This window comes from Zonotrichia leucophrys, chromosome 3, assembly GCF_028769735.1.
Source record: "Zonotrichia leucophrys gambelii isolate GWCS_2022_RI chromosome 3, RI_Zleu_2.0, whole genome shotgun sequence".
Taxonomy (NCBI): domain Eukaryota; kingdom Metazoa; phylum Chordata; class Aves; order Passeriformes; family Passerellidae; genus Zonotrichia; species Zonotrichia leucophrys.
In genome coordinates this window covers 22449342-22475942 of record NC_088172.1, presented here as the reverse complement: position 1 = coordinate 22475942, position 26601 = coordinate 22449342, and the positions used below count along the sequence as shown (strand labels likewise).

At 38.1% G+C, this 26601-nt stretch overlaps 1 protein-coding gene across 13 annotated transcripts in view; it reads left to right on the top strand.

Annotated features, from left to right (window-relative positions):
• DLGAP2 (DLG associated protein 2) overlaps window positions 1-26601 on the top strand; it is a 453971-nt gene that overhangs the window by 382952 nt on the left and 44418 nt on the right. For all 13 annotated transcript variants that reach the window (XM_064707634.1, XM_064707623.1, XM_064707621.1 and 10 more), the window contains 3 exons: window positions 969-1180; window positions 16266-16413; window positions 19509-19728. In XM_064707634.1, coding sequence (XP_064563704.1) covers window positions 969-1180; window positions 16266-16413; window positions 19509-19728 — 580 coding nt within the window. The remainder of the gene's footprint in view (window positions 1-968; window positions 1181-16265; window positions 16414-19508; window positions 19729-26601) is intronic.

Here is a 26601-nt window from a genome sequence, read left to right as displayed (position 1 = left end):
GTCACATCCTACTTTTTAACTGTGAGTCCTTATCATGCATTACAGAGAGTTGCCTGTATCCTTAAAACAAATTAAATGGCTAAGTGTGTTTCTGGATTAGAGCCAGAGGACTCAGCACCTTGGAAGATTAAATATTAAAAATAAAAAAAATTAAAAAAGCAATACTGGCAGAGACAGGCTGTGTTTAATCATAAGCATTGAAAAAAGGCTGATTTCACTTTGGATTGAAGAACCCACTCCTGCTCAATTCTTTGGTAATTTGTGGTGAGGAGAGATTTCCATCCACCAGCTGTGGATTATCTGACTACCAATTTTACTGTTTGGAAATCCATTTGAACTACATGAAGGCAACTGCAATCCTGCCACCTCATGTATTATTTAACTGGTTGAATTTCTGTTATATTACAGTCTCTATCAACCATTTTGCAGTTTCTAAATAGAAAAAAGACAAATTACTACTTTTTCTTCTTTTTTTTCCACAGAAGTTAGCCCTAATCCTATCCATTTATGCCAAGATCATGGCTCAGTTTATCTGAAATACACCATTCACCTCCCTGAAAGCCCATTATAAGGATTGCTGGTAATAAACCCCAAAGTGCTCAGCTTTCAATGAGTTATAGCTCTGAAATTCCTGATTAACTCGTTGTTATCAGATTAAAATCTGTGTGCAAACTTTAAGCTGCTTCCTGCAGTTTAGAGCATGTCTACAAATAGATATTGCAGCTCAGCTCACAATCCATGACTTCATTGTTCCTTGGGTTCTAACGGTTACAAACTGAAAATTCTGAAGTTGAAGTTAAATGGCAAAATCATTTAGGGTTCTTAGAAATCTCTTTATAAGCCATCTGTTTCTGAAGAATAAAAAATTCATTACTTGCCTTTGTAAAATGAATAAAGGAAGGAAGTATTTAAACATATGGAAAGAATAAACCACATTCTGTGTGTGTGTGTTTTATGGTCTCTGTTAGGTACCTCAGGATGAATGGGGAGGATACCCAGCTGGTGGGAAAGATGAAGAAATCCCATGCAGAAGAATGAGGAGTGGGAGCTATATTAAGGCCATGGGAGATGAAGAAAGTGGAGATTCTGATACAAGCCCCAAGACATCGCCAAAATTATCTGTTCGACCAGAGTCATTATTAAAATCCATTGGGCAAAGACCACTGGCAGATCATCAAAAGTAAGCTTTACTACACCTTTCTGGAAGTTGTCATGACTTGGATAACTTTTCTTTGTGTCTTATGGGCAATGGTCAGCTTCCATAGGAAAAAAAAATCTATCTCGTAAAAGGTGATTTTTTTTGGCTTCATTTTAACTTAGTTACAGCTTTTTGTGGTTACTGGATGAAAAGCTGATATCTTCTTCCATCCATGAAATAAACCTTTTACTTCTGAATGAGTAAGGAAGGTACTGAAGGAAATGTATACTTATTTTATGCCAAAAGTTCAAAGTTATGGGGTGTTTTTCTCTAGAAGGATTGGTTTCTATTACAATTTTTGTTATTTCATTGCTTTCTCTGAAATAGAAAATATACTCTATTCTATACTACATATAATATTAAATATACAATTGTACCATATATTGGGCATTTTGCACCTTTTTTATCAGTGTAATGCTTTATGTATCAGCTATACTGCATCATACTCATTTAAACACATTGCGGAAGATTTTGTTTGACTGGATTATTTTTCATTCATACTACCATTCATACTACCTACAATATGGCCTATTAAATAACTAAAGCAAACCTTAAAGCTACAAGGAAGTATGTTGGAAGTTTTCCAATAGATCTTTATTTTCCTCTCCTTTTTATCTTTTCAATATATAATTTTATAAGTAAACTGTAAAAATTCTTGTCAGGAGGGTTTCAAAGTGGTAGCCTGATTTAAAATCTACAGATTCTATTAATTTGGCTGGATGTTTCTCATGGCTTAGCAAATTTATCTTTTTGCCTGGGGTATAAACTGAAGAAATTAGTAGTGAAATCTTGGACCAAGTGTTATTTATTGTTCTGTAGGTAATACCGTATAGTTTACCATAGTGACTCACCTTTTCATAAAACAAAACAAAATCCATAGGCAAAAATCCTTTTGGGTTAATTAAATTGAATTATTTGTCTTGCAATCTGCAAGAAAGCCACCAACTTCACTATTACTGAAGAGAAGAGTTTCCAACTTCATTGCTTCATATGGTACTGGCCCAGCCACTGCCTGGCTGAGTTCTGGGCACTGTTCTCAGGGATCATGCCCAGAGACAGTTTGGTTGCAGTCATTCCAGTTTTGGAGGGGATCTCTTATCTTATTCATGCCACAAACTGAAATATATTTTAGACACTGTTCTAACTTTCCAAGCATTTAGACCAAATAAAATATATTCTGTGTTGTTCTTTGTTTCCAGCTATGGTTGGGCTCCCACAAGGGAATCTGAGTAGCAGCACAAATTTGCCAGTGAGTGGCAGGTCTTGGTGCCTGCCCTAGGCCACTACAGTTTATAAACAAATTCAGACAGCAATTAAACATAACTAAACATACATATTCAAATAAGGAATATACTTCAAGGAAGAAAGTATTCCTGATTTGTTAAATCATGAAGACAGGTGGTTGTTAGTAGGCCAATACCTCATGTTGTGTCTTCCTTCATTTTTCCATGTGTTGCAAATACACCACTCAGAATTTAATTGATTAAAGCACAAGTGAACTGCTGATGCATGTACTGGGCTTGACAGCTGTGCTTGTTCATGGCCCCAGAGGATTTCATGGCATAGTTACCACTAACCAGTCAGAAAAGGAGGAAGCTTTTTGTAATACTGTAAAATACTATTAGGGGTTCTGTTGAAAATTTGTCACTAGCACTGGACTAAGAATAATTGAGCAGCCAGGCTGCCCCTGCTGACAGATATCTTTTAAGTCCTCAGTGTTTCTTTAAACTGAAGGGCAACACCTTGAATCTGCCAGCCTAACATTCACAGGTTTTTCCAGTGGACTTCAACTGAAGTGTGACAGCTCTGCTGGTTCTTGTAAGTCATTTTTGCAAAAATCTACAGATTTCAGCAATCCTAAAGGCAAACAGAAAATTTCTTCTTGCACAGAAATACCAAGTGCTGATCCTAAACTTGGGTTCTCACCACAAGCCATCTCCTCCCAGTATATCTGTCTCCCTGTCCCTGCGGTTGCCTTTTCTGTCTGGCAGATGTCTGGGAAGGATGTAGCAGTGGAAAATGGTTATGGAGCCTTCCTTCCTCCCCCAGCATAGCTCAGTAATCCCCACTGCATGCTGAGCACCATTTGTACCACTGATCATGCTGCTGAACCAGAAGCCAGGGCTTTGAACAGCATTCCTGCATGTATAACAGGGCTGAACAGCATTTCTGGCATGTGTTATGAGAAATTACATAATTCAAGATGTCAGCTGCATTAGCTGGTTTTTTAGCTTGTTTACCCAGATGGAGGGAGCTAGTGCACACAAATAAAATGGAGGTTTTATTCTCTTACTCCTCTGCTGGGGTGGCAGGGTAGCTCAGAACTGGGGTCTGCCAGACCACATTAATAAAAGCTGAATATTGATAGTTTTGGCAGTGTAAAAACATTGATTGGCTGCAAAAAAAAGTAGATGGATTTCATAAGAAAAAGCCTACTTTTCGTTCACTATCCTGAATATGATAAAATGAAAATTAGAACAGCCTTCGCTTAACCTTCAACAGACGTTTGACATGTGTGCTTTTCTCCTCTGAGTATTATTAGGCATCTCTGCAGCGATATTTTTCCCATTTAAATTCTGTTTATGCTTCGACAAAAGTAAGCTCTAATTAACTGGTTTGTGTTGCTTAAAGATCCAGCAAATTGAAGATTCAAAGTTTCTAAACAATAAAAATGCATTTTTGCGCCTGAATAAATAAATACAAATAGATAAATGTAAATGAAATAATAGAAGCCTTAGAATTCTGAAATAATATCTTTTAAGTTGCTTTTGGAAAGAAGTATATTTTACTCCAAGTTGGGGAAAAAATAAAAAGGGAAGTTCATATTCTGCCACTGCTGGTTTATAGAGCTGACAGAAGCAGGTCATATACCCAAGCACAGCCATCTGATCTCCACCTCTGGCAGAGGGAGAGCACAGCCAGCAGCATCCCCAGCCTCCCTCCAGGCTGGGCCACCTGTCTCACCTCTGCATAGTGCCAGGACATGGTTCAGGGACCAGCTCTGTTGGATGCAGCCACTCTCTCTGTAGGATAGGAAAGCTTGGCCAAAGGGTCAGGTAATGGGCCTGGCTTATTTCTGAGCATAGCTATAGCATAAAGGGGCTCAATTTTTTATGGACTTTTCAAAAATTAAATGCAGCGAAAAATCTAGATTACTCACTGAAGATAAAGGAATTTAAATTCTTTCTTTATGTTTCAAAAAACTAAATAGTATGTTGCACTACTTAGTCCAATAACAGCAAGCTGAAGCCAGGGTAATTTATTAGTATTATTAGGAAATTGCATTTGAGCAAATTATAATGCAATCAGACTTGCTATGGTGGAGACAGGACACATACCTGAATCTACTTCCTTTCAACTCTTTGTTTTCTTGGAATGGTACCAGAAGTCCTATTTAATGTGGAAATTATGTTGACTCCCCGTAGTCCTGAGGAAAAAAAAAAGTTGTTTTGTTTTTTTTAATTATTGTTCACTGTGATTATACAAAATTGTTCAGATGTCAGTTTTGGTATGCTAGAAGTGAAATGCAAGCCCTTCTATTCAGTCCATTGTTTTCTGCTGAGCTGTGATGCTACTGAAGATGAAGTTAAACTGTGTTGGAAGGCAGTAGTTTGTAGAAGGTATGTCATCTACTGCTAGGCATTTTCCCTTACATTAAATATCATTAATCAAATGAACAGTTTATGGAATGGATAGCTGAAATAAAGGGAGTGTCCCTCCCTATCCTAAATAAGTTTTGTGCAATCCTAGAAGAGAGATTGGCCCACATGATTTGTAGGAGTATCCTTCTAACTTAGTAAATGTCATTTTTCTGTATTTATGACAAAACCAAGCAAAGCTGAGATGGAAGCATCAGAGACACTGGGATCCAGAAAGCAAAGTTGAAAATAAAACAAGAATTTGTACTCTGGAATAGGAGAGTAATTCTGAAAAACTGAATATAATACAGTTATCTGATGCTTTTCATTTTCAGGAAAAAAGTACTTAATGTACTGATTATGTAAATGAACAGAATAACACTGTAAAAATAGCAAATTCCATTTTCAGTATCTCCTTTTTGAAGTGTTATGAAAGACTCTGAAAACCATCTCACCATTTAGTCAAAAGTGATAACAATAGCATTTAGCCCAAAGTAAATACACTCTATTTGAAGATCATAGTGGTATCACTCACACAAATGAAGCGTCATGCTGTGCTGAAGTTTTCCATTATGCTCTGAAGTGACTCACAGGAAACTATGAAAATTAAATAGGTTAAGCTGCAGTAAAATAAATTCAGTGACAGCGATGTGTACTTTTGTTTTGTAAACTTCTAATGGCAGACTTTTCTGTTTCTGGTAGTGCAGACACTTTAAGCTGATGGGTGGGCAGACAGAAGGACATGTGAGCACAGAGGTAGTACAAAAGTGTAGTGTTTCAATGAGGAAGGGAATCTGCCATCGTACAAATTATTTGGCAAACTACAACAGTACAATAGCAGTGATAATTCAAGTTGTCTTGACAACCGAAGATCAAGTTTTTCTCTTAATACTCTGCCAGATTTTGGCCACTGTATGGAATGAGTATCTTAAATTATGAATCACACTCACACAGAGAGAGCACTTATGCCTCCCTCAGATGTTTAACATCTTTGTTTTGTGGGTTGTTTACAGCCATAGCACACCTGAAGAGCATGATGCATGTCCATATTTCAGCCACTCTTACTCACAGCCTGGTGAGTCAGCACTCAGCACAAAACACTTCATTCAGTATTGTAAGTTAATATGTCTAAAACCTGAAATGGCTGACGTGTTTTCTGGGCTTATAGTAAACCAGAACAAAAGAATGATCTTTCACTGCTCTCCCTCTTTTCAGAGTGAGAGATTGCATCTATTCACAGACACACCAACTTAATGCTTATCTGGACTGTTATCCAAGGCATGTCCACCTTCTGTTCTGCAGACTTTATTCTGGCAACAAAAATGTTGCCAAAGCACACAGCAAGGGGATTAAACATCAACCAGATCTGACAGCACTTAGCTGCCAGACCCCCTGGCTCAGCAGGAATCATGGAATAGCACAGACTCCTCTAAGATACATGGGAAATCTCTATTAAAAAAAAAATATTTCCATTTGCAACCATTTGTGGTAACCATACCATGCTTACAACATTAGAAAGTGAAAGCCAAAAAGCCAAAGGAGAATTTTGGAGGCAATGCATAAGACCAACCCTGTGGGTTTTCATCCATCTCTGCCCATGACAGTGCAGACTCCACTATTCTTTAGTGCCAAATAAATTTGTGGGTTTTTCTCCTAAGACACACCCCTTGGCAAATGTACACAGAAAAGGCTGTGGGTAAGTGTGCACATGTAGGGGAGTGGGTGTGCTGCAGAATTTCTCAGATTGAGAGGTAAAGCACACATTCCTTGCTGGAGAAATTAGTGTCCTCTTTCAACATTATCCATTGCTGTGCACCAGTGATCCAAGCCTTTTTTAATTTTTAAGGTAAACTTCAATTTGCCATTAGAGCTTCTACATTTTAAAAAAGGAATGGTTTTGAAGCCACTCCTGAGAAATATTTGTAATAGAAGAGATGAGGAAAATCACTAGAAAAGGAACTCTCATCTTTTATATGCTTTTTATTTATCTTTGGGGTTTTTTTCCCTCAATCTTCTGACTCTAAAAAGCCTCATTACACACTTCATTAGTAGCTTTCTGAGGCCCTATAGTGCAGTAGCATCTACTCAGAGTCTCTGAGGGGTGAAATTGGAGATTTACTGAGGAGAGTTTGAGGGCTAATTACAAAGCCTTATCAACTAATAATGTAATCAGAGGGCCACTGGCATGGTGATAGTCTGCTGCAGTCAGTAAGATCTGGGTTAGATTAGGCTGCAGGGTTAAGAGGGAATGCTGATGAAGGGCAGACAGTCATCTGGCTACCTAGGAAACATCTTTTGTGGGGTCAAAAGAGATCCCCATCTTTCCTTCCTTTGCAGAATTATAGCAAATGCTCTTAAGCAGTGTTAGGCATCTTGTTCTCTGAGAAGTAGCACAGTGTGAAACACAGGGAGTCACTGAGCCCAGATGTCCTACCTCATTTTAGTAAATACCAGCTTTATGTTGTAGGACTGAAATGTATTACCCTGGATTAGGGATGGAAGGGGGATCCTTAGGCTCTACACAAAGTCCAGAGACTTTTCAGGAATAAAGCAGGATTTTCTCAGAAAAATGCAATTACATGATGGATTGTGGTGAAAATGCAGTAAGATTCAGGTCAATATAAGAAGCACAAGTAGTGACATCCAAGGGAAAATATGCTTCTGTTTTTTGGTGCCTATTTGTTTCTGCTTCCAACAAATTTATTTGTTTTACTTTTCATTTGAAAAGGATCAAAAGCTGGTTTTCCCATTTGTTTAGTTTTTAATAAAAACTAAATAGGACTATAAAGGATGTGTACAGAAACACTTCTTCAAGCAAGGATGTGAAAATTAAGATTTTTTTGTTTAAAAAACCAGAAATTTTGTGGATGTATATGTATATATATATATACACACACACGCAAAATTCTTTTCCCAATTCTACTCAATTGTTTCTCCAGAAATTACAGTCTCATTAATATCTTCAATTTATCTTCAACTTCAGCATGAAGGTCATTGATTTTCTTTAGTTCTACTGGTTTTAATGGACTTACATGTATGCTTAAATTAAGCTCATGTTTAGATGCTTTAATGAGTCCTGATAGGCCCTAGTCTACATTTATTCTACCAAATCAGACTTTTGCATGTGTACATGTATATGCACCAAAAGCAAAAAGTGAGATAGCTTTCTGAGGAAATTAATGAATATTTCAATTCCACAAATGGATTTAGGAACAACATATCCAATATTTGAGTTCTGCTTAGATCCATAGACCTATCTATGAACTGAACTGCTACATGATGCCGTAAATGCCCTTTGAATTTTTGCCATAGCATTTGCCGGAATTTTGTTGATGCTGACCAGCTTGTTGCTGCTATTATAAGGGGACAAGACTTTTAGGATTAGCTATAGATTAGCTATATGTGTCAATCTGTCACCTTTTTGAAAGTTTGGAGTTTAGATTTCTTGTAGCCTACTTTTTTTATTACAGGAACATTTTGAGTGATTGGGAATACAGGCTTGGTTGAGCCTACATCCTCTCTATCTTTGCAAGGAGCGATCAAACCACCAGACTGTTTAATGATTCTGATGATTTCCTCTCATTCTCTTCTGGCTCATGTTGTACCAAATCCCAAAACATTTACTGACAGTAAGAGTTCTCTCCTACCAGTGAGTGATTAGTAGGCATTTCATAAGGGTAGAAACAGCAGTCTCCACCTCTTTCCTAACACATTCCTGTAATAATATTGAATATCTTTCAGGCACACTTTTTAAAAGGTATGGGTTAATGATGAACTATCTAGGCACCTGAACTATTTCATTTGGCCCAGATTCTCATATCTACCACTGATCAAAGAGAAGCTTCACACTGCAAATATTAGAAAAGGAATTCTTTGCTACAGATGAATTGATGAGATTTATGTGCACTTTTGGTTTTCCAAAGAGCCAGACTAAATGTGCTATTTGAAAGGGAGAATCAGAGTTAATGTCACCACTCTGAGTTCTCCAATGGGCTGCATGCAGGCACATCTGGGTGCCTCTGCAGAGCTACATTGACTCCAGCAGGGCTCCATGGAGATGCAGGGTGACTCGCAGCTGCTACACAATGGCCCTGCTGCCTAAGCTATAATCATTAGATTCTGGTCAATGAGTTATTTCATGTATCTAGGAAGACATAGTTAAGATAGGTCCAGATAGAGAAATGAATATCCATTGAAATGCAAATCTCTCAATAAAATAGGTTTTGATAACTGCCGCTACTTTGATAATTCTAATGCACCTCCCTTTTAGGCACCCAAGATGAATTCTTTTACAAATTTTATCTTTTTGTCCCAGAAAGATACTTGTGAATTGCATATACTGATTTGAACAGAAGTGATTGTACTTTCTTTAATGCTCCCATTCACTCTCACATTTTTGCACAAATGCAGGCATGATCATGAAAATGAAAAGGTATGATTTTAGAAAATGGCAATTCCAAAAATTAATTTGATGGAACATGGACTTTCTTTATATTGGATGCTCCCTGAATAAACCTGATAAACCCATTCAGAGTCAGAAGGTGACCTTCTTGCTGCAACTTTTAGAGGCCTCAGAAAACATTAATTCACTTTCAGTGCCTCCTTGACCCAGGGTGCACTGGTGACTGAACATTTGACAGAGAAGAGGTACTCTGGGGAGTGATCACTATTTTGGATGTGAGTGGATCGAGGAATGACCTTGGCAAGTGTATTGCTGGCATCACAATCGTACTGTTTTATACAATGGTATAAGGTTTAGGATAAAATATGTGATGTCAATCACTTATTAGAAAATGCAGACAGTAAAATACAAAATGAAACCAGTGTGACTGGGATCCCTTTCTCAGGAGTTATACAGTCCATTTTTCCTCTGGGGCTGTCTTGGCTGTCAAGTATTTTTGCTCATGAGTTAGAATATTTAGGAAGAAGGGGGCTTCTAGCTTCTGCTCTGTACTTGGCTGTAGTGGGTTAAACCACATTGGCACTGGTGATGCCACACTTTAATTCCTGTATCCAGTTTTGGGCCCCTCTTTTCAAGAAGGACATTGAGGTGCTGGAACATGTCCAGACAAGGGCAGCAAGGCGGGTGAAGGGTCTGGAACACCAGTCCTGTGAGGAGCAGCTGAGGGAGCTGGGGGTGTTTAGCCTGGAGAAGAGGAGGCTCAGAGGAAACCTTATCCCTCTCTAGAGCTGCCTGAAAGGAGGCTGCAGCCAGGCAGGGGTCAGGCTCATCTTGCAGGCAACAAGTGACAGGACAAGAAGACACAGTCTTAAGCTGCACAAGGGGAAATTTACATTGGGCATTAGGAAGAAATTCTTCACAGAAAAGGTGATTGGGCACTGGAATGGGCTGCTGAGGGAGGTGGTAGGGTCACTGTCCCTGGAGGTGTTTGAGGAAAGACTGGACATAGCACTCAGTTCTGTGATCTAGTTGGCAAGGTGGTGTTAATTCATAGGGTGAACTTGATGATCTCAAAGGCTTTTTCCAACCTACTTGATTCTGTGATTTTGTGATTTTTTTGTGTTCTTTTGACCCTGGACTAGCTATAAGACGTTAAACCATGCCATTTTCTAATTCTGGCATTTCAAGCTGTCCTAAAAGTAAAAGAGTATTGTTACCATACATACCTTTTCACCAAACAACAAAACAATTCGTCCTCTGCAAAAAATGCAGTGTTTGTGTAAGTCCTGTTGCAGTGCTGTGTGCTGTAAATCCAGCTCACAGCAATACTCATCATGCAGCAGTGCCAAGAGACTTCAGGAGACATTCCACAAACCATCCTGGGTGTTTATCAGCATCTGATCTCGGTGACAACAGAGGATGGGCCAAAGTGAAAGATTTTGACTGAGTGGTGTGAGGTGCTGTGGCACACACCGCAGTGGGAATGCCTCCAATTCCCCAGTGCCATATGTGAAGTCACCGTGCTACTTCAGACACTATAAACTTTCCATAAACTTTCCATAAATATATAAATCATTGGAATTCAAAGAAAAAACCTAAATAATGTTATCTGTCTCTTATTTCTAAAGTATCCTACTCCTTTAACAAATACACCATTAATATAAAAGGAAATGGAAGGCTAAGTATTAGATTGCTGAAGATGAGGAAATAAGTCTTTCTGTTATCATTAGTTAATGCCCTTCCCTTATCATTAATGTGTTATTGCAGCTATTGGATTAGCTTGCATTAATATTCCCTTCATTAAAACATGTTCTAAATAGCTCATGGTTTTCCAAGTCTTCTGTTAGAAAGGCCTAAGTTGGGAAAAGATAAGGAGATGTAGACATCCTTTTCCATCTTCTGAACTCTCTTCACAAACCTTATGTAGTGCTTTTTGATTGCAGTAAACGAAAACTTAAATTTCTTTCTACATTTTTAATATATGTCCTGTTAAGGATGACTAGAAGATAAGGAAAAGCACAAATTTAAATTGGGGATGTTGGAATCAAAGATTTGTTTAAAAGTCATCCTTTTTAGTTTCTTTGGGTTTGGGTTTATTTTAGCACATCTTGTTACTTGTGATAAAGTTAAAGTAACAGATGTTTTCCTGCAATTATTTTCCCCCATTCTGCTCTTAAACTTTACTCTTGATGAAGTGTGGGCAAGAACAGTTAGTTTGCACAAGAAGTGAAAGAGGTTTTGGGTTAGTGGCAGTCTCCTAAGTGAGGGGATGGGATTAGGTGTCCTCAGCAGGTTGAGCAGGACTTTGATGACAAATAGAGGAGTTGGGGGCACTTCTGTAATCTGCAGAGAACAGAAGGATAAGTGGCCCAGTGATGACTTCTGGGGGGTGTTTTAGAACATCTTAAACAGGAAACTGTTAGCTGGGACTTAAAGAGAAAACAGTAAAGATTAGGATCTGGGTGGGTCAAGAATGAAAAAGACCTGTCCTTGGGGGTTCTGGCAAATGTGAGTTCTGAGCATGGAGGAAGGGACAGCTTTCAAGCAGGAGCATCAGAACATGTGAGGTTTGGACACAGAAGCCTGAGTTTTTGCAGTATAGAGAAATGCAAGAAAATGGAGACTGTAATGCAAGACTCTTACAAACTGCTTCGGACTGCTTTTGGACTACTGTCTCTTCCCTTATTCTTGATTTTGTTGGAATATGCAGCCTAACCTCACTGCCATTCACTCTGTGCCAGGGTGACAGGCTATCCCAGCTATGCTATCAGTTATACTATTCCAGATAAACATGTCATGCTGTAGCTCACTTTGTCTGGTTATAATACAGTATTTTTCCTCCCTGAACACACTCAGGCAATCTGCTGAGTGCTGAATGTGCTGCTGCAAATTTAGCTACCTTCACTGGGAGTCCTTCACTTTTAGAGCAGAGGTTCTCAACAGCTGTAAGGTCATTACATGGAAGTGCTTTTTTCCCCAAAATTTCTTTAGGCTTTGAGCCTTTCTTTCAGATAAGATATTTCTCATTAAATTTAAGGCCTTTGCCTGGCTGCCATGAACTTCTTCTGAAGCCAGTGGAAAATGGAAAGTAACCCTTGGGGGCAGAAAAGCTTTTAAAGGACATCTCTTCCTAAAATCTAGTCTGTTCAGAAAAGCAACTGGGAAGAGAGCAGACATACTAATTTAATTTTTCCTGTTAGTCTCACCCTATTCCTCCTTCTCCATAGTGCTGATTTTTAGAGCCACCTCTTTGATGTTACTATGTATATTTTTTTAGTGGTCCTGAAGATGATCTGTTAAAACATCTCATTTTCACATGCTTGTCTTGCCCTTCTGCAGTGATCAGCTGAGATATAAGATCATCTATGCTGCTACAGAACATAAAAGAAAATTATTTTCTTTTTTCAAAGCAAAAGAACTTTGATGTTCTGGAAATGAAGGCCAAGAATGTTGTTCCTAAGCTTATACATGGAGTGGATGTCATTAAAAAGTCAGCATTTACTAAGGTCAGGTGTTGATTGTGTTTTCTAGCACTGTTGACAAGCATGAGATTTCCTTGGGCAACAGATCATGACATTTGAGAGTAACTTCCCCATATAAGTCTGGTATTTCACTTCCTGGATCATGTTTATAGCAAGGTCATAATTTTCACCATCATTGACACAATTATCCTGGAGGATAACTTTGAGATTATATCTTAGAAATAAAAACTAATAATTTCTATTTATCAGGAAAATTTCAAAGTGTTACACGAATGAGTGTAAAATTGCTTTTATGGGCTTTTATAGCCTTTATGTGTAACATTTCTTTTACTTTGCTTCAGTTCCATGAATCAATTAATCTCCTCTGATAAATGAAAAATCATTTAACTATCAGGTAATATCCACACTCATTCATCAAAACTCATCTGCTTAGAAGTACTATGGAATACTATGGGCTTCTTTCCATAAGAAATTATTGCTGGAAAAATTGTTGATGTTATTTAGTGATAGAAGTACCTAACAAAGAACCAGAATGTGATTAATTAAATACTAGGTTTTAAATCATTATTTAGAAGGGGATAGTAATTAGAATCAGGTTTCAATTAATTAATTTTGAGTGTTTCATGCAGTAATTTCTAATTTAATTCTATTCCTTCTATCTTTTCTTACTGTAGCCCATGTTTTAATGAAATTGCAAACATCTCTTTAACAAACTGTTTATGAACTCAGAATTTAGATTTTGCCACCTGGTGATGGCAAGCAGAACACCCAAGAGGGACTTATTTGTTTTGAAAAATGCTAACATAACAACATCAAAGGGTTTATTGGCAATATCAGACAGATTAAAAGTCTCTCTACCCTCATGAGACCCCACCTGGAGTAATATGTCCAGGTCAGGAGTCCTCAGCACAAGAAAGATGTGGAGCCCTTAGATCAGGTCCACAGGAGGCTAAAAAAAGATCAGAGGGTTGGAGCACCTCTCCTGTGAAGGCAGGCTGGCAGATCTGGGAATGTTCAGCCTGGAGAAGAGAAGGCTCCTTTGCAACCTTCCAGCACCTAAATGGGCCTTTGTACCTGGGCAGGTACTGATAGGGCAAGGGGGGATCACTTTTGAACTTAGAGATTTAGGTGAAATCTTAGGAAGAAATTCTTGACTGTGAGGGAGGTGAGGCCCTGGCACAGGTTGCCCAGAGAAGCTGTGGATGTCCCATCCCTGGATGTGTTCAGGGCCAGGCTGGACAGACTCTGAGCAATGTGGTCTAGTGGCAGATGTCCTTGCCCTTGGCAGGGGTTTGGAGCTACACGATCTTTAAGGTCCCCTCCAACATGAGCCAGTCTGTGATTCCATAAGTAAAGCATATACAAAAATCAGAATGACACAGAGCAGCTGTCAATCATCAGCCTATCTATAGAGGAAAGGCAGTTTAGTTACATCCAGCAACCAAATGTGGATAGTGAGGCTTTACACCACTTCACCTAATCTATTATATTTGTCTTCATACTTATGGGAACAAAAAAATGTTCTTGTTTTTATCATCTGGAACCAAATTAGACCCAGTATCAGGCTGTTATCTTAATCATAGAATCACTTTGACTGTAATGACTTAATTAACCTCTGAGCATATACCTGCAATAATCTCATACATTTTCATTTTGGTTTTAGCAGTTATAGCATAGTTTCCATATAGTTTATCTCTGGCATGAGGTTGCAGAAGGAAAGGAATAGACAGGAAGAAATGAATTGTTTTTTTCTCCAGGGAAATTTCTTGGGATTTTGAAAGAATGTCTCCCTTGAACAAAGATGAAAACAAAATCCATCCTTTTTTTTTTTGCTTCACCAGCTCTGTTGCTCTTCTTTGGATATGCTCCAGCGAATTTATTAGGAAAAATCTCTTCATTGAAATGATTATCAGGGAAATGGCTGAGTCAACATCCCTGGGGGTATTTAAAGGACATGTAGATGTGGTACTTAGGGACAAGGTTTAGCGGTGGACTTGGCAGCATTCAGTTAACAGCTGGATTCAATGATCTCAGGGGCCTTTTCCAAAGTAAATGATTCTGTGGATCTAAGGCAGATGCACTGAGGAAGGTGGGCTATGTCTATGTTGACCCTGAGATGGAGGAACACATGGAAATGTCTGAGAACAGACCTCCCAAGTGTAAGGGTCTCTAAATCCCATCTGCTCTTGCAGTTGGTGGTGTGAGGGAATACTGGATCATCACACATCAGACATCAAAGGACATGGCCACACAGAGAGATGGATCTCAGTACTCTGCTTTTCTAGGCAAAGCCATGATAAATTGTTTGAGATTCCTCCCAGGGTGCTCCTCGGGGATTGCATCCAAACTCAGGTTGTGTCTGCTCCATGAGGAAGGCTGAGGCCTTCCTAAAGCACCAGCCTGGGCTCATGCTCCATGTTTGATAAATATGGTTTCAGAAACAAAACCCTGGTTTGTGCTTCATCTTGCAGCAGGAGTTGAACCTGTGGCTTTCTCACTCGCTGAGTGATCTGGTTCTTCCAGAGAGGAAATTTCACCCTTCACAGGGAAATTTCCAACAGCCCAGGCACATGGCACAGACACTGCTGGACTGACCAACTCTGCCAGCTCAGCGTGAAGCAACTGCATGGCCAATATTAGGCATCCAACTGGCACAAATCTACCTTCCCAGAAACTGTTTTTGTTCAAGCTACCTTTAAGGAATAAATACAAAATCTGCCTATTTACTGTATGAAAACAAATATCATCTGGGACATTAGTTCATTTATGCACTGACGTGCAGGGGAAAGTTCTAAAATCTGATTTACAAAGGTTCTGAGAACTCTGGTGTATCACAGTTTAATTTTTTGTATTCGAGGCAAAGTACTGCACTTATCTCAGGTTTATTCATTTTTCTGGAATGTTATCAATACATTTAAAACAAAACATGGAGACTAGCATACTCTTTGTGTGAAAGCATAGTGAAGAGGGCTCACTGTGCTTTTATGGTCCCAGTCCTGCAAAATGGGAAAAGTGTTGTAATAAAACAATTTCTAGAGCTTCATGCAGTTGCTCTGAGCACCTTATTAATTTATTTTTTTTAGCTGAACATGGAATATTTTAATCTTTTGTAAAACTATATCAATTCTTTGAAGATAAAAGGGCTCTTGATGCTTAAAACCCTGATGAAAACCAGATTAGAAGTAACAGATTTTTATCTATGAAAAAATATTTTTAGTTACTTTGGCTTGTGCTTTAGCTGTGTTTTTTGTTCCTGTTGACCTAGACCTTGTATTTTAGTAACATTCAACATTAACAGCCAGGATGATGTTTAAATAGAGCAAGGACTTTAAATTTTATACCATCTAGGTAGCAGAGCCACAAACAGATTTTCTGCTTGTGCTAAGACGTTTGACTACAACAGATCTATGATGCTTTATAAAGTAAGATTTGGACCCAGGGGAGTGGGTTTGTGTGTCTCATACAAATTACTGCCTTTAGTGTCCTAATTGATACCATCTGTAGTTTTACACCCTTTCCTTTCTTTCTTCCTTTCTCCTTTGTAGTCAGAGCTACCTTCAAACTGCAAGTGACGTGCCTGGGGGTCACAACCTGGATCCCTCTGCAAACTACAATTCCCCAAAGTTTCGCTCAAGGAATCAGAGCTATATGAGAGCAGTGAGCACGCTCAGTCAGGCCAGCTGTGTTAGTCAGGTGGGAAATTCTTGTTATAATTTTTCTTATAGGTTAACTGCAGATATGACAGTTGTAACTAGTGGATGGTTTTAGGTTTTTTGCATTTTTTTAATCAATATCAAACTGAGGTTGTGAATTGTGGAAGTAATTCACTTCTGAGGAATGTAACTCAAAATTTCAAGTAAAATACTGAATGCTAAAGGCAAAGAAAAACTATCAAACATTATATTTTCAGTTTATTTTTCATTACAAATATAAATACTGGTGTTTTTATTTTCAGTCTATATTAAATATTTAAATGTTAAGAAGATATAGACTGAGCATGAGGAGTATGCTCCTACAATACTCATCATCTGAAAATACCTGCTCTGATTTCAGTAAATGTGGGTTGCCAGATTAAGATATAGATTGAAAAAAATTATGCTCCAAAGGAATAGTGTTTCATCCTAAATCAAATCCCTCACTCTTCTTGGGTGAAAGAATAAGTCCCATCAACTATTCTATGTATGGGGACTCCTGAAAAGGTACAATTTTCCTCCCTACTGGCTTTATGTCTGTGAGGTCTGAATCACACCTGAAGTGCAATAAGCCAACAGAATTACATACATGTTCTATGTAGCAGAGGACTTTACACAAAATTCCCAATGTTTCTAATATTTATTGGTCCTAACTTTTCTTGCCTGTGTTGTTTTATGACAGATGGGCCCTGCCCCCTTCTCAGACATGGTACTTAATATTTCTTTGACCATTTAGTGAGCCACCTAAGGGTATACATACACAATGGTTATGTTAAAAGAGAAATCTTTTTAAAGCAATTTCATATTCATTCATATTTGATTTGTATTGCATGGCTATTCAGGCCTGGATTCAACTCATCTAAATTGAGGCTTTTAACTGAGGCAACAACTAAAGCTTCCTTTGTGGTTAATGGAGCAAAAGAGTTTCTTCCAGGACAGTGAACATCCGAGTGGCTGAGAGCCCCCTGGAAATGCTTGTCAGTCTCCACTGACTGCAGAGAGCTGGGAGGGGCTAACCTGACTAATGCCCTTCAGTCAAATTCCTTAATTTGTGTGAGGTAATTCCAAATTTAATGTTATGTAGCACACATTAGAAACAGTTAGTCATTTACCAAACCTTTCATTATTTTTTTCACAAGGAAACTCCCTTGTGAAAACTGTTCCCATCATTCTGATGCCTTGTTTTTTATTACGCTGTTTATTGGTTTCTTTGTCTTTTTATTATACTCTGCTTTTGAGAAAATTTCATATGTATTAAATCCTGCATTCAAAGCAAATGCTGTCAGCTGCCACCTGACAATGTTCCAACATAGAGCTAGTCTAAAATCTTCTGCCTCTTTGACCATGTCTGTGAATAGAGATATTCACTGAGCTGTCCATGATAATTAATTGGTTTCAGAAGTGGTTAAAATTCTTCATTTCAGTGTGCATTACCTGGAAGGTGTCCACAATAGATTTCATTTGCAGGTAGATTGCTCAATTGGCCAGATTAACTAAACCTGCTGGATATAGTTCTTTGCTTTTTCAGTGTTCACTAACCTATGCAACTTTGTGCTAGCCACAAAATTCCTACCTAACAGTCCAGCTGTTTCCAGACCATTTAATAGCTATTGCCCCAAGCAAATGTATTATAATATCAAGTTCTGAACCTTTGCTCTTTCCTGTTTTTTTTCCATCCTCTTCTTGTTCCATCTACATAATAGCAGTTTGTATCACTTGTGAGATTTTTTAATGCTTTTTTGTTGTGAGATCCTTCCTTTTTCACACCTGACAAAGGGTAGACTCAGGAAGAATGCTGAATTCCATGGTATATATTTTTAATTTCAGATTGAAAACTTTTGTTTTTCTATTGTCAAAAACCTTAGTTTAAAATAAATGGCTAAGACTTACTGAGTTTATGGACTAAATTACCCATATATTTCCTGATCAACAATATTGCAAACTAGTTCAGAGTAAGATTTTTTTTTATCTCTTTGAGATTGCATTAGTCTACTTAACTTTATTAAAAGCAAATTTTATGAAGAGTAATTTAATTCTTTTCAGAAGATTTTCAGTAGCTAAAATGTCTTACACAAAATTATCAGTTATTCATAATCATCAGAACGTCTCTATAAAATTTCCATTTACTTAACCAAACCCCTAAAACATTTGAAACATTTGATGGGACTCTCTTTCCATAATGAATAAAGCACTAGGAGCACTTAGCAGCTGTATAGGAAAATTAATATCAACCGGATGTGCCATTTAGTGATGCCATAAATTTAACTTGTAAAATTATTCATACTGATTCTGCCTTCTAGCCCTCACTTTTTAGAAAATAATTATTTTCAGAAAGTCATGCAAATATCTGTTCATGTAAACTTCCTATCTGATTTTGGATAAAAATAATATTTAGTTATTCAGATACATTTACAGGTAGTTAGGGCTGCCTTCAGTGAACATTTGAAAAACATTGTAGGTAGAACTAAGGCACTAATTTTCAAAACAGTGACATATGGTTTCCTACTGAGAGGTTCCCCAAGCCTGGCCACTCTGCCTAAGCCCTGTTTATCCTGAAAATTGCCTCTAAAACAGGCACAGTGTTGGATCATGCCCAGCCTGCATGGGCAGGCAGGTAGATGCTGGGTCCTGCCTGAGCACTGCAGGGAGCTGGAGGCTGCTGCTGAAATACCCCAGGGAGATGTTGGAGGGTCCCGCAGGCACAGCTGGGCTGCTCTGCCTGGCAGGCTTCCACAGCACCCCTGCTGGCAGAAGTGTCAGATTTTATATAATGCTGCTGAAGAAAAGGCTCTTCCATGGGAGTGAATGGCTAACCCAGTTAACCAGAAAGTGAGTTTGGCTTGGGTCCCTTCTCAACTATGCCAAAAGATATTGAATGGAGCATTAATGTATGGCATGTGTGATGCATTTAATAGCGATGTGTAAACAGCTGATCTAAGTTGAGCAATGTGAATGTGATCAGAAGGGATTACTACATTTTAACTATTTGCTAAAACAGTTCTTCATCAATGTACAGGTGTCCATTTGAGATGTTGAGGCCGTGATGATCACAAAAAAGCAAGTCAAAAATCAAATGCATTGTTGTTGTTTATTCAGATGAGTGAAGCAGAGGTTAATGGGCAATTTGAATCGGTGTGTGAATCAGTGTTTAGTGAAGTTGAAGCTCAGGCAATGGATGCCCTTGACCTCCCTGGATGTTTCCGAACAAGAAGCCACAGTTACTTGCGTGCCATTCAGGCAGGCTATTCCCAAGATGATGAATGTATCCCTGCGCTGACATCCTCCAACATCACCTCAACCATCAGGTCAACCACAGGTAAGCCAGTCTCCCCTGACCCTTTCACTGCTCTGCATGTAAAAACATATCAGCTTGTTTTCTCAAGGGAGTTTTGACACTAGAAGCATTTTTGCTGCGTAGAAATAATGTTTGATACCAATATTCTTATGTTTTTAATACTGTACTATTGTGGTTACATCTTGGAATAAGCTCTTTCTGGGAAGAATCCTGTGTGCATAATGTAATGGACCTGGGTTTTTGACCTTCATTTCACATACATGCAGTTATCTACGTGCAAATATAAAAATGCAAGTGCAAATGGTATAATCTCAATATTGTTAGATATTTATGTGGTTTATCTATCAAGTAATTTGTATTCTAAATGAGATTCGTTGTGCTAATTTTAATTTAGGTTGATAAAGTATCAAAAAAAAGGAGAAGTAAGATTAAAGATATTTGGTCTAAATACTCAAAGGAAGTTACTGTAAAAGGTAATCAATTACTTTTAGGGAAGGTGCAACCAATTGTACCAGTTCACTGAATTGTAAACATTTTGGCAAACTTCACACATCTGCTGTTACTCATTATCCCTTAGCTTTCATTGTTATAATGCTCATTGTTCAGATCTTTTAACATTCTTCTGGCAACTTTCTTTTTTTTTTATTAGTTGCTTACTAAAGACAATAGCTTTATCCATTTTAGAATTTTAGCATATATTGGTAGAGAAAAGATTGCACAGAGAACCATTCAATAATTAAAATGAAATCTAAAGGAAGTATGTATTATTTGTAAACTGATCCAAATTTGCTTCTACATTTCCAAATATGTTAATGCCAGTTCCTAATTATGATATTGTCCTTGCCACATACTATTAAGCTGTAGTGCAGGCTACCCATCTACAAAAGGTAAAAATGAGTTCAAAATGTATAATATAAAAATACTTTTAAAATTATTTGCTTAACACATCTGTTGTATAACAGAACAGTGGGAGCTTAAAAAGGAAGCCATGGTTGAATAATATACATTTGCATTCCAGAAGTAGCATAAAATGTTATTTTATCTTAAGTATAGTATTTTAATTGTTATGTAAAACTTTGTGTTAAGCTAGAAATTGTTGGTTACAGTGCCCCCTCTAGGGATGTTTCAGTTCTTTGATTAATAGAGATGCTATCATGATATAAAATGAGATCTTATTGCTACCCCAGAGACTAATTTTCATCTTTATCATATATTATTGTGTGATCATTATGAAGACACCTTCCATGGCAAGAGACACAAACAGATGCTTATTTTAGAATCTGCTCCAAGTACTGAATTGGAATATTTTCAGAATCACCTTGGTTACCAAGTGGGCTGATTTTTACCTAAACTGTCTTGAGTTTATATGCTACATAAGCCCAAAATTCTCACTGAAAAGAACTTATTTTATTTTCCTCAGAGTGAAAAAGCTGAATAATAAAATATATTTGAGAAAATACAAGATTAGGTAGTAAGTGAGTTTGCATCACAGTGTTTTTTCATGCTTATGAGACAGGTTATGCATTGATTAGTATTCTGCTGGTTAAATACTGTGGTTTTGAAAATTTTATCCTTCATTTCGGTCCTAAGTTCTCCCTCATCTCAGAAATTATTCATCAGATAGATTTTCTTGCTCACAATGTAATCCTTTTTATTTTTTGTGGTGAGGTGATATTGACAATCTGGGGAAAAAAGATGACTTGAGATCTTTTCTTGTTCCAAAATTATTTCCAGTCTTATGGACTGTATACAGTTCTGAGTGTGATTCTGTAATTAAAATGTCATCTCTGTGCCACTGAGCAAATTTGTCAACAATTTCTATATAAGGTAACTATGCAAATCAGAAAGAATTATCTAGTATAAAAGAAGAGTAAGGATTATGAGATTCACTTTGAAGGGAAATTTCAGTTGCCAAAAAAGTTCTTGTTTTTAAAATCCTAGGTATAATGCTTCCATTTTTCTCTCTTCAGTCCTTGCCACTTTGGAGGGAGATACTGCATTTCTTATCCTTACTATAATTTTTACAAAAATCTGACTTCTTCATCCCTTTTTGAAAATTGTAAAAGAAGCCATTGCCTGAAATGTGAAAATGGTGTTGGCGGTGTTGGCAGACATTTGACATTCAAATAAATGTCAGAAAGATCAGACTTTCACATCAGTTTTTTATTTCCAATTCAGTCTTTTATTTCTTAAGAAAATTACATTAAGTTCTTTTTTGCTTCTGATGTGACAAATTCTTTTTGGCAAAGAAACTAAAGGAGTTTTTTAGAAAATTAACAGTCATTTCAATTTAATTATTCCATTCAATTTTAGTTATATAGGTCATGACTGCCCCTTATCATTGTCATAAAGCAATTTATTCGTAGCACATAGGCTTAGTTAAAAATTAATTCTTGTAACTAAAAATGTAAACCTAAACTAAAATTCTCTATGAATTCAATTACAAAAGTAATTGTAAAAAGTAGAATATATATTTACAGCATGCATTTTCCTAAAATATTCCTAGATGCATTTGCAACTTGCAGGAGGCTGCAACTATAATGAATATTATGTGGGACATTATTAATGGACTATGCTAATAGGATTTTCTAATAGATGGAAAAAGTGCTACCAGTATCGGGCTCTTAACTGCATACAACTTCACAGAGAAATTGTTGGTACTAAGGAAAACATAACTTCTCCATGGATCCATGTAGTTTAATTATTTGTGGAACCAGTCTTCTCCCCCTCTGAGGGAGATTGTCACAAGGCCTAGGGCACTCCCTGCTGCCCCAGGTGTAAATGAATGAGACAAGTGGCAGTGCAAAGCAGACAGCCAGCATTGCTGGCCTGTGGTAAGCTAGACCTGGCATCTGTGTGAGCCCTGCTGAGACTCTTCTTTCATTGAGGTTAGGGCATTTCCAGCCATCACGTTTCATTTTGTGAGGAGATAATGAACCCAGTAAAAGATCCTTGATGTTAAAAGCCCTGAATGGCAGCATATGCTTTGTGTCTCTGAACAGTATCCAGCCACAGCTGTCAGATGCACAGCTGAGAAAATGCAGCTCCAGCTGCTGCCGCCTCCCACCTCGCTTCTCCATCACAGACAACATGTAATTTCCTGAATGGGAAGTCACTGAGTGCAGCAGTCATCCTAAGTGCTACTGACTTACAGCTCTGCTACTCCTGCAAGCAATGTTTCCCTTTTCAGGAAGAGTTCATAAAAACTGGGTCACTTTCCAGGTAGCGCCAGGCTGGCTCCCTGTTGTCGAAGCGCATCATGCCACTGTCAGCTCGGCAGGCACAGGGAGTGTGGCACAGGGCTGGGGGAGGCACAGGCTGCTGGAGATGCTGGGGCTGTGCCAGCTCCAGCTGAGCCAGAGCCAGCCCTGGCTGGAGAGTCCTGCTGGGAAATGGAGAGCGGTAGGTCGGGAGCAGTCACACCTTTTCCCACCTGCAACACCTGGCTTCCCTCACTGAAAAGTGCTTCAGATTCTGTGGTAAAGCCCTAGACTGTACTATGAGAACATGACCAACAAGGACATCTGGAAGATATTAATCACTCCCTCATTTCCCCTTGGTCTGAGAAGGTCAACTTACTTTTGGTACAAGTTCTCTATGTAGAGAGAGTCCTTTGTATTAATCACTCCTTGTGTTATAGATTATTTCAGGATGTTTCCTCACAGGTTTTTTTTTAGTTTGGTTTTACTGTGAATGCTGAAACATTGAATTGCAATGGTAATGGAGGCAGCAATTAGCATGGTCTCTTGTGAAGCAGAACTTGCTAAAATCCCTTTCCTGAGAGAGAGAGAGAGAGTAACTTGGTACTTGCACTTCTGGCCAACTTGAACACCAACTTATCATCTCTTCAGATTTGGAGGCACACGTATGTTCTCCTGATGACATATACATCGTATAAAATGTATAAAACACGTCTTTATTGAGAGAAACATTTCCTCTGGATTCCTCTGGACACTGCTCAGGATATTTACTCATCAGGTGGAATAACTTCTCAGTGTATACTGCTTTTATATTCAAATTGAAGCAGCTAGCCAGAAATACTAAATATGTGACTCAATCAGATGCATGAAATCCTTCTCCAGCAACAAGCACAGACTATGTGGACTCTGTTAAGTTCTTTGGTTTTCAGTCTGATGAATAAAAGAGAGGATAATTTTCAGTTCCTTAAAACTACTCCACATGTTCCTCTAACCCAGGTTTTTTTGGCTATAACAGTATTTTTTTACTGGATTAATGATAAATGAATGGATTAATGATAAAAATCCACCTAGCTATGGACTTCAGCACAATGGGGACTTGGTCAGGGTACATAAAGGCAGCCTGGATTTCTCTCCTATGTTAAATGTCAGTCCAAAGTAATTTCTCCCACTTCAGGGATTTTGTGGTAACCTTGAGAGAAATGACTTTAGGGAACAGAGTTACTAGCCCTAAGTTGTCAGTATAATGCATAAAAATTTTCAGTTCTTCCAGAAAATGTAGCATAATGCAATCTGTCAGATTTTTCCAATCCTAATGATTCTCTCATTTGTGCGTGCACCTCCTTTTTTCTGATTCATAGGAGGTAGATCAACTCAGCTCATGCTTGCTGAAGACTTCACTGAGGAAGATGAAGTGACTTTGGGTCATTTTACTTTTTGCAAACTGTCTTTGGGCCATTTTACTTTTAGCAGTCAGCTGGACTCTGCTAGCAAAGAGTAAACTTCAGAGAATTCCACATTTACGGAACTATTCAGCACTAATTCCAAAACAAATTAATTCAAGCAAGGTCACATTGTATGAGGAAGTTTTCAATTAGAACTCCTACAATTACTCAGGATGCCTGAGGAATTGCAGGTTTCCCTTCTCCAGACTTCAGGCTATTTCCAGCTTTCCATTTTCAAATAAAGGGCTATGTAAGGTGAATTTTTACAGCCCATTTTTGATATTTAGCCACAAAACTCTCATGGTCAGTGAACTGATTGTATAATCATTACTTACAAAAATAAATGGATGAGAATATGATATTTCACAGAGAAATTGTATTGCTCCATAGCATGGCTACCCCTCCAAACCCTAAAAGGAGTGATTCACTGGTTGCTATCTGAGCACTAATAAGATTAGTTATTGTTTTAAGGTTTTACTGGTTTTTCAGGTTTTTTTGACACATATGAGGATACCAAAGATGGGAAAAAGCCATGGAGCTAGTACATATGACACCCCTCCCATGAGAAAAACATAAGTATCAGCACTTCTGAGCTTGGGAAAGAAAAAACTCAGAAGGAATTTTATAAATTTATATAAATATAAAAAATGAGGGGGAAATGCTCTTCGGTTCTTAAAAGAAAAATCATTTATGAGTAATAGATGTGTGATTTTCTTTTATTTCCTCAAGTATGAGATATTTCATCCAGGTGGCTGTTTGGATCTTCTTAATCTGATGCACTATGGCTAGGAAAACTGGACCAAATGGGGGAAAACTTATGCATGAAGTAACATGTCCACAATTTCTGTTCTTTCTATAGAAATAAATGCTCAGTCTGAGAGGATTTTACTGGTATCCATTGCTAAGTAATAGCTAGCAGTGGATATGTTTAAAAACACAAAGCATTGAGTTCAAATAAGATATAGAAGGCTGTGTTCTCAATCATAATTTAGTGTGTTGACTTTCCTTAATTACTGTTGGGGCTCTATGGAATTATCTGACACTCCAACTCTCTGCAGGAATCACCATCTATCTCTTGGAGCATTTGGGCATCCTGAGTTAATCCTTTGATGCTGTGCCAAATTGTGTTCCTATACTGTGAAAATAAATCTTATCCTAACAAATGATGAGCCCAGTTCTACACTTGAATACACACACATAATTTTCATTGCTTTGGGTGTATCTGGAGAGCATAATTAATCTTTAATTTTTTTTACATATTGAAGTTTTGCTGCTATGCTAACACTGCTGTTCAAGAGCAGCTCTACATGGTGGAAAGTCACTAGGATGAGGGTGACACAATCACTTTGGTTAAAGGACTTTGGCAAGAGGGCCAAGGAGCTGTCACAGCTGTTCACAACTCTGGGATTCCTGGAGATGGAGTTAGGCTGTGCTAATCAGGGCCTTTCAAGCTGATGAGGCATGAAAACAGTTGGAGCAGTAGCCAGGAGCTTTTCATAATTTTCATTCTCCCTGGTACAGATTATCTTCAGAGTCAAAGATAAGAATGAAGTCACTGCCTTCAATCTATGGTTAGTTTAAAAATGCGTAATGATTGTTTCTCTCTTGCTCCTGCTGTTCTGTGCTTGAGAAAATTCCTCCATACCCACTGGATTTGCCAGACATCTGGTTCTTTTTTTATTAAAAAATGACACCTATGCTGCCTCCCCTGGCAAAATTTGGCTTCAAAGCTGTTCTGTTCAAAGAGTTTTCTCAGCTGTTTTCTTTGTGGTATTATATGGTTAAAAAAGAAGTAGAATTTATTAGAAAAATGTAACATGCAAGGAAGGTGATTCACTGCTCGGTTTTAACCCTTCCTGATGTGGTAGAAGCTGACAGTGGCAGATGTAAATCTCATCCCAGCTATTTACCCTGAGGTTGCCAGAGGGCTTTGTGTGTGCAGCTGAGGGAAGCACACAGGGCTGGTGACCCTGGAAGCACCAGTTCATTGTGCTTCCTTGCAGGAAAAAAAAAAAGGAAGGACTCTGCCTGTGCTTCTCCTCCTGGGAAAGAAAATAACCTCCAAGGAGTGTTTTCAGAAGCTCTGCATGTGCTCAGTCCTGGGTTTTGTTGAATGTGTGTATGTCAGGAGCCATAATGATGATATGTGCACTGGAACTACATTCCTTGCTGTGCTAGCTAGACAAACATCATTGGATCCATTTCTGCATCAGGAAACTTATTCAGACTCAGATCTACCCTAGACAGACAAC